Source organism: Gadus morhua, chromosome 8, assembly GCF_902167405.1.
Source record: "Gadus morhua chromosome 8, gadMor3.0, whole genome shotgun sequence".
NCBI lineage: Eukaryota > Metazoa > Chordata > Actinopteri > Gadiformes > Gadidae > Gadus > Gadus morhua.
In genome coordinates, this window is record NC_044055.1 from 16723874 (window position 1) to 16735896 (window position 12023).

General features: G+C 46.8%; 2 protein-coding genes across 30 annotated transcripts in view; both read right to left on the reverse strand.

Annotated features, from left to right (window-relative positions):
• rasal2 (RAS protein activator like 2) overlaps nucleotides 1-4895 on the reverse strand; it is a 49962-nt gene extending 45067 nt beyond the window's left edge. The window contains exon 1 of the mRNA XM_030363297.1: nucleotides 4329-4895. Coding sequence (XP_030219157.1) covers nucleotides 4329-4455 — 127 coding nt within the window. The 5' untranslated portion in view covers nucleotides 4456-4895. The remainder of the gene's footprint in view (nucleotides 1-4328) is intronic.
• Nucleotides 4896-8139: 3244 nt separating this feature from the next.
• The window catches only part of dlg1b (discs large MAGUK scaffold protein 1b), a 62675-nt gene continuing 58791 nt past the window's right edge, over nucleotides 8140-12023 (reverse strand). For all 29 annotated transcript variants that reach the window (XM_030363161.1, XM_030363160.1, XM_030363170.1 and 26 more), the window contains 6 exons: nucleotides 11148-11198; nucleotides 10718-10819; nucleotides 10162-10334; nucleotides 9753-9862; nucleotides 9376-9467; nucleotides 8140-9284 (listed from right to left, as the gene is read on the reverse strand). In XM_030363161.1, the coding sequence (XP_030219021.1) occupies nucleotides 9178-9284; nucleotides 9376-9467; nucleotides 9753-9862; nucleotides 10162-10334; nucleotides 10718-10819; nucleotides 11148-11198 (635 nt within the window). In that variant the 3' untranslated portion in view covers nucleotides 8140-9177. The remainder of the gene's footprint in view (nucleotides 9285-9375; nucleotides 9468-9752; nucleotides 9863-10161; nucleotides 10335-10717; nucleotides 10820-11147; nucleotides 11199-12023) is intronic.

Below are 12023 nucleotides of genomic sequence, written 5' to 3' on the forward strand. Positions count from 1 at the left end.
AATCTGCCTTGTTTTAGCACTGAATAAAATATAATGTTAGCACCGGCTATCACCTGGTTTAATTGTCTTGTGTTCAGGTTGGCTAGGGCCTTGTCACGCAACAGGGTCTTCTTATAGCACTAGCTAGTTCCTGGTCAGGGGATTTGGTCTTGTTGTATCGTTGACTGGTATGTCTGGTATAAATAACGGGAAAGTAGAAGATTCTCTCAGGAGGACCACCCTCTCTCTCCGTGGAGGACAGCAGTGCGACAGACTCCATTAGCGCCCCGCAACACCACGGTAACAGTAGCTAGCTTCTCCCCGGAGCTAGCATAGCGGCCCTAGCCTAAACACTTGAATCCTGAGGAGTCGCAGAGGAAGTCCATATAGAGACGTCCGAGTTTGGGAATAACTCTCGTGAGTCATGTATGACATCTGTGACCGTCCTTTAGTCATCAGACCCCTTCCTCGACCTTTCACCCCTGGGATGAGTGTGATCTGGAATCTGATTGGTTGACGGAATTACTTCTCACACTGCTTCCCTATGGATCAGGGCGTCATATCCCGCCAAGTCTCTCACCGGGGAGCGGAGCCTGCTTTGGTTTCTGACGAAATACATTCTTATGCCGTTCCTCACACCATGTCTGCTGCCGGTAGGGCTGCTAGATTATGGGAAAATTCATAATCACGATTATTCAAACGATTAATTTTGAGTTTGAAAAACATGACGTATTTATTCAGCATGTCTCTCCCAAAAAACACTTTGTAACTGAGAACTTTGAAATATCACATTAAAAAATACACAAAATATTGAAATAGAAAATGTTCAAATCTAAAGTAATGTACAGATATGTATCCAGCGGTTCTGCACTTTCTATAAAACATTTAATATATACAAAAAAACAGATGATATTAGTTTTGTGATCATTTGACGCTGAAATCGAAAATTCGGTTAATTGTTCCATATTCCGAGTATGCTTTTGCCACAACTCCCAAACAGGTCAGATTTTATCCCATCGCTTAAAATATGCATGAACCTTGTTCCCAGCTCTACTGTGTCCATTCAGAATGACCTTCTCACGACAACCAATCAGAACAACACATAGTGTCGACCCATAGTGTCCAATCACAACAGAGCCTTCTCTTCCAATCAGAGTAGAGTTCCACTAGGAGACTTACAGTAGAAACCATCATTGATTCTACTGTTTGCACCACAACAGCACCCCACCTCACTAAAAATAACCTCAGGCCATAGAATAACATGTGTGTGAGTCTTCTAAACCATGATGTCCCCCCCCCCCCCCACCAGCGCCTGAGTCACACTGAGCACGGCGTGGAACTACCAACCACAGGGGGACCATGTGACCCGGCGGCCGACTTGCTGTGGTTTTTCCACTCGTCTGGTCCTGAAATAGACGCCGGCTTATTTTAGACCAGTGGGGTCGTGGTGGTGCTGGTGGGCAGGGAGAGTAGGCCCGTTTCAGCAGGGGGGATATCCTGTCCTGATAAGAGCAGGGGGGGGGGGGGGAGAGAGAGACAGAGAGAGCAGGACCGGACACCAGGAGAGGAACGCTCCACTTCCTGTCCACTACAGCGGTTCTATTGTCCTGAGGACGACAAACGGAGACACACATGGCACGGAGAGAGAGAGAGGAGAGAGAGATGAGGGAGAGAGATCAAGAGAGGGACTGGGGAGAGAGGGAAAGAGAGAGCAAGAGAGGGACTGGGGAGAGAGGGAAGGAGAGCGCAAGAGAGTGACGGGGGAAAGTGCCGGGGCGATTAGGAGATAGGGCTGGGCGATTTGGACTAAAAATCAAATCTCTGATTTTTTCAAACCAAACCCGATTATCAATTTTAATCAATCTTTTTCTATAAGTGAGAAATATATATAGATTTTTACGTTTGGATTTTATTTGAAAAAATAACAATTATTAACAAATGAATAACACATCTCCCACTCTGCTGCGAGCCTCAGTTTAAGACGGACTATTGAGCTTTCAAGAGTCTAGTAGGTGAAGCTACGGTAAAAGCTTCCTTATCGTTGAATAAATAATCTAATTTTACTGCTTGTCATTGTAAATGTACGTTTCCCATGCCAATAAAACTTTGAATTTAATTGGGAGCTACATGCGCCACACACAACACAAAGAAACTAGTCAGCAACACACTTCTTACATCCCACTAGAACAAGTGTCACAGGAGGATCAGAATGCCCGCCCCTTCTGGTGACGGGCATCTTCAGCAGAGTTCAGACTCCTGCTTGTTCCCCTCTCTGTCATCCTTTAGTTGACCTGCTGGGGGACACACCTCTCCCCACCACCTCCATCACTCTAAAGACTCCACCTACCTTCCCTCAACAACCTTCAAACCACTATAGCAACCACCTTTCTCATCTGCCTTCACCTCTCTCTCCACCACTTCTTAGCTAAAACCTCCATCACTGTCTTACTTCTTCACCCCTCTTTCAACAGCCTCAATCTACCAATAAAATCCACCACTCTATCTCCTCTATCTCTCTCCTCCATCAACTCTCTCTCCTCACCCAACACACTCCCTCTCCTCCAAGAATTCCCTCTCTCTCCTCCATATCTCTCCCTCCTCCACCTACTCTCTCTTACCTCCATCATCTCTCTACAAATCTTAATGAACATCCATGGGGAAAGATCCACACCTGCATCATTATATAATACACCACTGCTCTTTGGAACATCAGACACCAGGTAGAATCAGCAGGAAGAAACAGGAAGCTAGAACCAGCAGGTAGAACCAGGAAGGTAGAATCAGCTGCTAGAACCAGCAGGTAGAACCAGGAAGGTAGAAACAGCTGCTAGAACCAGCAGGTAGAACCAGGAAGGTAGAAACAGCTGCTAGAACCAGCAGGTAGAACCAGGAAGGTAGAAACAGCTGCTAGAACCAGCAGGTAGAACCAGGAAGGTAGAAACAGCTGCTAGAACCAGCAGGTACCGCGAACCCAGACCCGTCAAACCATCTGAACCAGAACAGAACCTTGACCTTACGTACTGTCATGTAAGGATCAGAATAATCTAAAGCAAACACTTCACACAGCCGTTGCCCAGAGGAGTAGGCCAACGCCTCTTTACATTGCTTTTTTTTTTTATTGTTTTTCCATGTGGGAGGCAACCATGCCAGTAACTATGACAACCATTCAAAACACCCACAGAGCGATGCCGATGACAACATGGACAGACTCCCTGGTAGGGCAGAAAACACAGACAGATGTTGCAGGATGGAGAGCCAGATGCTGAATGGGGTAGTTACCTGTAGGGCTGACTACCCTACCACCCACACTCCACTGAAACACTAGATGTTTAGGGTGTTACTGGACCTCCAGATGAATGGTCACCTGTTGAGTAGACTGACCTACACGTACACCTACACTCGTTTACCCGATAACCCTCAACACGTTTAGTGTAGGACACGACCTGTAGCAGATCAGGCTAAATCCCCCAACATCAAACCTTGGGTTGATGCTTGTTAAAACCGGAGTCCTAATGAGTCCATGATGACTTCATCTTTGGTCTCAAAAAGATCCACTAAGTGACTTTTCGTCGCTTGCTAGTCACAGCCGGCGCACGTGGACTATACAACTCACACGTGAAGCCATCATGCAGAACTAGTGAATAAATGCTGACAGATATACACACATACATGTAGGGCGCGACCGTAAACGTAAAGCGATCATCCCTCTCCATCCACCCCCACCGGATGGTGACCCTGCCTGTCCAGGAATCTGGGCGCGAGCGGCGGTGGTGAGATCATTCAGAAAAACGGTCCGCTTACATCACGGTGTAGTATCGACCGCCCGGTCATACAGAGACACGAGTGAGTGAGGGAGGGGAGATGTGAGGGCTCACATCCTCACCACCAGCCTGCCTGAGCAATACCGGCTAGGAGTCGACACAGACACACACACTAACAGAGAACAAACCCACCATGTGTTTTTAACACAGAGCAACCTTGTCAGACTCTTAGTTCCAGGGACGCCGGGACAAACAAACGATCGCATTGTTATTAAATAAGATTCGCCTGAAAGGAAAGCAGCGGATCTGAAGCTGTGTGAAACTGGTTTAACAAGACAGAGCCAAGGGGACACTTTCGGGGGAAGGTCCGTTAGGAGCCCAACAGTTTATACTTTTCTCCCTTTAACTTTCTAAACCATCTTGTGAGTGAGTGTGTGTGTGAGAAGGAAGGCTGTGTGATGTTCTACTTGTTTTCCAGGCGGCAAGTCAGCCGTCATGGCTTCCTTCACCTGGTCAGTGGCTCCCTAAACACCTCCGTAATTCGCCATCCCAGTGAATTTCCGTTAAACGAGAGTATCTCTGCCTTACCGTAAACCCGGAGCCATCCCTGTTGCTGGCATACCGTGTCCTCCAGGATCCGTTCCACCAGTGGGTCCACGGAACTTAGTCCCCCGTGAACAGAGTCCACGTCGCCCGCCGCCGAGTCGGTCTCCATACTTCAAAACCCACCCCCTTAGTCCAGTGAGTCACAGGAGAACCGGGAAGAGGACAGGACCTACCGGGCAATGGGCTATTTGAGCCACTTTACGATGAGTTAGGGTTAAATGGCAGCGTTCTTCTCCGTCCTGGTGAGAGTTTCTCCTGTTGGTCCGGCTCCGGTGTACCCAGCTAGCCTTTAGCTCAGAGCGGACTGGCGGACTCGCCGACTCCGGCTCATTGTTCACGTTTATCAGTTAACCTTTAGTCCCGAACCAGGGGTCGACCACCGAACCGGGACCGCCGCCTGACTCAACGTCCACAAGTGCCCTTCGTTTAAATTCCGACAGCGGTGTCCAGAGTGTGGGGCGTCATGTCAGCGAGCACTGTTGATGTTGACTCGGTGCTCCACGGTGGACCGTCTGCTCCTCTCTCCCACGCCGTGCCCTGCTCCGGGGGGCGCGCCCTGCTCCGGGGACGCGCATCCTGGTGGGGGTGGGGTTGGCTGAGAGAGAGAGAGAGAGAGAGAGAGAGAGAGAGAGAGAGAGAGAGAGAGAGAGAGAGAGAGAGAGAGAGAGAGAGAGAGAGAGAGAGAGAGAGAGAGAGAGAGAGAGAGAGAGAGAGAGAGAGAGAGAGAGAGAGAGAGAGAGAGAGAGAGAGAGAGAGAGAGAGAGAGAGAGAGAGAGAGAGAGAGAGAGAGAGAGAGAGAGAGAGAGAGAGAGAGAGAGAGAGAGAGAGAGAGAGAGAGAGAGAGAGAGAGAGAGAGAGAGAGAGAGAGAGAGAGAGAGAGAGAGAGAGAGAGAGAGAGAGAGAGAGAGAGAGAGAGAGAGAGAGAGAGAGAGAGAGAGACTGTGCGTGCGTGTGTGCGTGCGTGTGTGTGTGTGTGTGTGTGTGTGTTTGTGCGTGCGTCTGTGTTACAGTGCATATTTGTTTGGTTTTCAGATTCTGAATACCAGCCAGTCTCTCTCGTCACTGCTGCTAGAAGCTTTACAAGTGGCGTAACGTTATTTAAGTTACTTTAATTCACTTTAAAGTGAATTATCACCCAATGAACATTTTCATTGCAATCATCAACGAGGCATCTAGCCTAGGACTAAGGTCAAATAACATGGGATGTGGTGTGTAGTTTTGGTAGGCCTACCTTTAAAACGTGTTGTTCATGTTTCATTCTTACATTCTCCCGTTCCTCATTAGAGACTTGCTACTGAATGATGAACGCTAGCTACTCGTGATGTGAACTGAAACTGTTTATTCTTGCTCTCAGTGCGCCAACTCCAATCGTTATGTTTCTTCCAAGTTCTGGGAGAAAGAGCTCTTTGTTATGCGGTCCATGGGGGACACTGCGAGGGTCACATATTCTGGAGTCTAAATAAGAAAATGGGATTAATTTGAATTTGTGTTGCGTGTGTTACAACCATGAGGTGAAAGGAACCGTTGAGAATGATTTCTGAAGCGGGATACTTTGCGGCGGTTTTGTTTATCGTGGTTGCTCGGTGACTTATACCCCAGGGTCGGGTCTGAATAAACCAAACGAATGGCCGGAACCGCACCGATGTGCCAGAGAGAGAAGTGGTTCAGGTATTTAACCTACCACTCTGAGGAGAGAGGTGTTATCGACGTCTTCCCAACGCTGCCTCCTGGTGGGCGTTTGCCAAAACGACACCCACTGTCATTCATTCACATTGAATTCTTGTTGATATGTACTATTTTTTACCGTCCGTTGGCCAACCCCACCGAAAGGCATCGGCTGCCAAGGACTTTACAATAATCCCGAAAGACCTAATAATAAAACACTTCAGCGTGTCTTTAACCACACAGCCTTATGAAACGTGTATCTGTTAACTTAGTTAATGCAGAATTTAGTTTCCACAAACCACCGAATAATTCAGTTTATAGGCCTATCCCATCACAATCTAATTAGGGTAGGCTACTCGGCCAAAACCTACTCTATTTCATGCTTACTTATTGTGTTTATATATCTTACTTATTTAAACTGCTAGAGACCAGTACCCATGTACCAGCTCCCTGACTGGAACAACTTACCATTATGTATTATGACACTTATAATACCACTGTTTATTTATATATATATATATATATATATATATATATATATATATATATATATATATATATATATATATATATATATATATATATATGACAATGTTATATTACAACACTATAATAATTTTACAGAGACCAAGAAATTCTCAATCAAAAAAATTAAAATAAAAGTAAATAAAGAGCACATTCCCTCACATACCCCTATTTTTAACTTAGTTGTTGTCGACCTTAGTTACAAATCAAACTAGGAACTTTTACTTTGACATACATTACACGTTACATAGCATACCCCGGAAGTAGAATAATGCTATGTTGTTGAGACTTTCAGAGGAAGCGACTGACTTCACTGCCCCCATATATCACAACACTAGAAGTTAAGCTGTTAGGCAGGTGACTGATGTTCTTTTGTGAGATGATACTCAGATATCTGTTCTCAGCCCTCATCAAGAAGTCGGATGCGGTAGAGAAGCTCGCAGAGTCGCGACCTATGCGCCGGGCTGCTCAGCTGACAGCATACGCCGCGATTAAGGCGCAGCTGTTCGGCAAAGACGCGGTTACCAAGGTCCTTAAATCGAACACAGTTCGGCAGATCCGACAGGAAACCTTCGAGCTTCCACGGAGTGTCGACGACATGGGCAGGAAAGCCGGCCGGCTAAAGGACAGTTTGGTGAGAGACGTGAAAGACGGCGTGAACGTTGCCTCGAAGCAGATAAAACGCAAGGGGCGTTGAACGAATCACTCGAAACTGTTCCCAACTCCAAGAAAACACATGTGTACGGATTTTGGAGTTGGACTGAAAGCATGAAGGCTGCCGGTGAACCAGTTGCTGCAAGGAACTACTGAGAATGAACTCTGAAATTGCCTAAAAACACGACCTGCTGTTTTCGTGTGCAATTCATTAAACCCAAATCAAAACCTTATGTCTGTAGACTCCTCTGTGCAATTATTTTAATAAACGTTTGATAAAAGCCCCGTGTTTATACCTAGCATCAGCATGTGTGTAGTCTATCAGGTTATGGTATCGCATATCTTCTCGTTCGAGCCCTAAAATCCCCATTTCATAAAAAAGGCTACGACTGTTGAGTGACATGTTAATTACATGTGTTAATTCAGTGGTTTTTAACCGTATGGACCCAAAGCAATAACATTTGATCTTCAAAGTCTCAAACGGGTTTACTGTACTACTGGTACATTGATGAACAAAATGCATCTTTTATGTAAACATGTGAAATATATTCAAGGGGTCCTGGGCAAATAGTACCTGTACAGGTGATCCGTGAGAACGTTAGGGGACACCTGGTGATCAGCCTTTAATGTAGAGGTATCAATATTTATAAGATGAGTGACCAGAAGCTCTAGTCAAAGCATGTGGACAAACGTATTCATTCATATTTGAAACGGGTTAAAAGCTGTTTAGATTGCTCAGTTTGATTGCAAATAACACACAAGTACACCCCCACAACTTGTCTTGTTAACTTTTTTTATTCCGATTAAAAAAGAAAATTAAAAGACAGACGCGGTGGTGATAACAGAAAAGAAAAATATATATATATTCATATTCAAATATCTTTATACCTTTCTATTTCATCTTACGATTAACAATGCAAAGAAAATAAATCCCGTAGTAGTGCTCAAGTCAAGTTCAATATAGACTTTTATTATAACAAAATAGGCAGTTTACCAAGGGTTGAATCTCATGTACAAGGATCTTAAATCTCTGTGTTTGCATCAGCGTTCGGCAGCCCACACAGCGATGGACGCCTGGAAATGGCGGTTTCTTATCCGCGCGCCTCAATGACTTGGGACGCCAAAGCGCTTTGATGGTGAAAGAATACAGACAGCACACAAAATGGCCGCTCCGCCAGCGTGCACCTGCTCCTGGGGGGAGGAGGGGGGGTTGGTCGTCTGCACAGTGATACACCCGCTCATCTGGTCAGAACTTGAGTCTCGTGTCTCTGATCCCGCGACCTCTGACCTTGTAGCGTTGTTCTTGCGTGAAATATGTCTGACCCGGAGGAGGGGGGGGGGGGGGGGGAGGTGTCCAGGGTTCGAAACGTCTCCTTAGTGACGGTCAGGAGGAGGGGAGTGAGCCAACAGTGTTAGGTATTAGAGGCCGGGTCGGTCACCTAAAGCTCCACTTGGTGGGAGATGACCAGCAGGGGGCAGTCTGAGTGTGTGTGTGTGTGTGGAGGACAAGGAGGTTAAAAAGAGAAAATTTAAAACTAAAAAGCGCAGAAGGAAGATGACGAAGGACCTCTTGACCACGTGCGGGAGGGGACCAACTTTCTCCGCCTCCTTCTTCTTTTACTTTATGACTCCTGAGAGAGAAACTCTGCCCCTCTTTGTTTAAGTTACGCTAAAAGCCCCAGAATTAATTAAAATCAAGAACGATAAAGGAAAGAAAACGGAAAGTCCTCTCCCTTAAACATTAAGGAAGCGTACCGTAGTCTGGGCGACCTCTGGCAAGGCCGTGTGTGTGCGCGTGTGCGTGTGTTTATGTGTGTGTCTATATGTGTCTCTTAGAGAGAGAGGAGAGGTTTCCATATGCAGCAGTTGTCTTAAAAAAAAAAGCTAAATTATAAAGAGTTGAGCGGTGTGTGTGTGTGTGTGCGCGCGCGTGTATGTACGTGTGTATGTGTGTCTGTGTCTGTGTCTCTGTGCATGTGTCTGTTCCTCATAACTTCTCCTTGGACTGGATCCAGATGAAGGGGCCGGATTGGTCCTCGATGATCTGCTTCACCAGGTCGTAGATCTCCTCCAGGGTGTCTCCCTGGACCACGGCTGGAACGAACACACACACACACCTTATCAGACTTGCCTTTACACATACACAGACAGTACCCCCTCCGGGGAGTAGGGAGCGCCGTCCCACCTGTAAAATGCTCGGTGAACTCCAGCTCCAGCTTGTTGGCTCGGTCCAGCGTCTTCCTGCCCTGCTCCTCCGTCAGACGCTTGTTCATCTCCCTGAACACACACCAGGACAGGCTGTCACACTGCGGGCTGCGACCTGCGGCCCGGGCTAGTACTAGGGCAGTGCCGTCAGTCGTTGTGGTGCTATGGTGGTCCTGTTTCCTCTATTGTAGTTTTACAGTAGTATGGTTTTATGGTAGTAAAATGGTCATACTGTATGACAGTGTGCACTATTGTAGTATAATGGTAGTATTATGGTACTATGGCAGTACTGTGGTGATACGTTGCTTCTGTGTGTACTAGTGTAGTATAATGGTAGTACTGTGGTTGACCACTTACATGATGTTCTCCACAGTCTTGGGCTTGATGAAGACAGCGATGGGATGAAGATGAGCCAGCTGCAGCCTCTTGATGGCGTTCCCCGACACGTCCAGAATACAGTGTTTCCCCTGGAGACACCATCACAGCAGTTAACATGGAGACACCAACAAAAACGTTACCATGAAGACACCACCTCAACCGCTACCATGGATATTAGACCAAGAAGCAGTCACCATAAAGACACCGTCACAACCCGTAACCATGGACACAGAACCAGTTACCATGGAGACACAATAATGCAGTTGTCATTTACAGCCAAGTTGGTCAGAAATGCAATAATACAATTAAAATAGAATTCAAACAAAATACAGAATAATGAATAAATAAGGAAACTGGTCAAATTGAAGGTGTGTGTTCCCTGTCCCACCTTCTCGGCCACCTGCCGGACCGACTGGACGGAGGTGCCGTAGAGGTGGTTGTTGTACTGGCCCGCCTCGATGAACTTGTGGTCCTGGATGTCCTTCTCCATCTGCTCCCGGGACACCATGAAGTGGTAGTCCCGGCCGTCCACCTCGTAGTCCCGCTTGGGCCGCGTCGTGTCTGCCGCACAACAGAACCTCCTTTACACTCTTCCCCTCATTTAGGGGAAGTTCCCCTCATTTAACACACAAGTCGAGTGCGAACAGCAGTGTACAGGAACCTAGCAGACGTGATTCCAGCCAGTGGTGTGGGTCCCCCAAGGAGGGAGCCACAATCAAGACATGCCAACACTGAGGGGGTTTTCATTTGTTTGAGTCCACTTCTAACATCAGGTCAGAACACTGAGCCCTCTCTGGTTCCACCCCGGTTCCTTCCAAACCGAACCATTCCCAGAGGTAACATCCATTAGTTAACATTTAATCCTTTTGGAAATCAAATCAGACACTAAAATGAAATGGGTAATAAAGGGGGTGTGGCCTAGTACCACAGGGGGCGGGGCTTACGCGGAACGCAGGAACCAAACTTGTCGGGGAACTCTGAGATGAGGTCATCGTTGATCCGGTCCTTCATGGGTCCCAGGATGATGACCGGACGGGTGTAGTTGACTGGTGGGGGGGAAACCAGCGTTATGGCCAAAGGCAGTCACAAAAAAACAAGTCTCTGCCCCCCAGGAAGTAACGAACAAACCAGTGTTTGTACAACAGGAAGTTTTGTAACAAACCATTGCAAGAGCAACAGGAAATTACCCAACAAACCAGTGTTTTTACAACAGGAAGTGATGTATCAAACCAGTGTTAAAGCAACAGGAAGTGCAAACCATTGGGCTGATTAGCTAAATGAAGCCAGTTCTTCCATCGGCGGTGTGATTAATATTGAGCTACGATGTTAGATAATACCTTTAAAAATCTTTATTGTGGCCGACAGTAGACTCACCTTCGTGCTGGGTGACTGGTTCATAGGACAGGACGTACTCCTCCTGGCCACCTAAGGAACCCACACACACACACACTGAGGTTACAGCAATACAAACACACAAACCGAGGTTACAGCAATACACTCACACACACACACACACCAAGGTTACAGCAATACAAACACACACACCAAGGTTACAGCAATACACTCACACACACACACACACACACACACACCAAGGTTACAGCAATACAAACACACACACCGAGGTTACAGCAATACACACACACACACACACAAGGTTACAGCAATACACTCACACACACACAAAGGTTACAGCAATACACACACACACACCGAGGTTACAGCAATACACTCACACACACACACCAGGGTTACAGCAATACAAACACACACACACCAGGGTTACAGCAATACACACGCACAGAGTTTACAGCAAAATACACACAAACACACACTGAGCTTAGAGCACAACGAACACACACACATGCACACACAAACAGGTTAGAGCACAACATACACACACAGGTTTTAGAGCCATACACACGTTACAGCAATACACACACATACACACACTGAGGTTACAGCACAACACACACACTGAAGTTACAGCCGCAATCCGCACACACTAAGGTTAAAGCATAACACACACACGGCCCTGAGCAGCGAAATCTCCACTCATTGCAGTTATTGATTCTCTCTGCCACACATTCTCTCTTTGCCACACACACACACACACACACACACACACACACACACACACACACACACACACACACACACACACACACACACACACACACACACACACACACACACACACACACACACACACACACACACGCACACAGCGAGTTTGTGTGATCGAGGTGA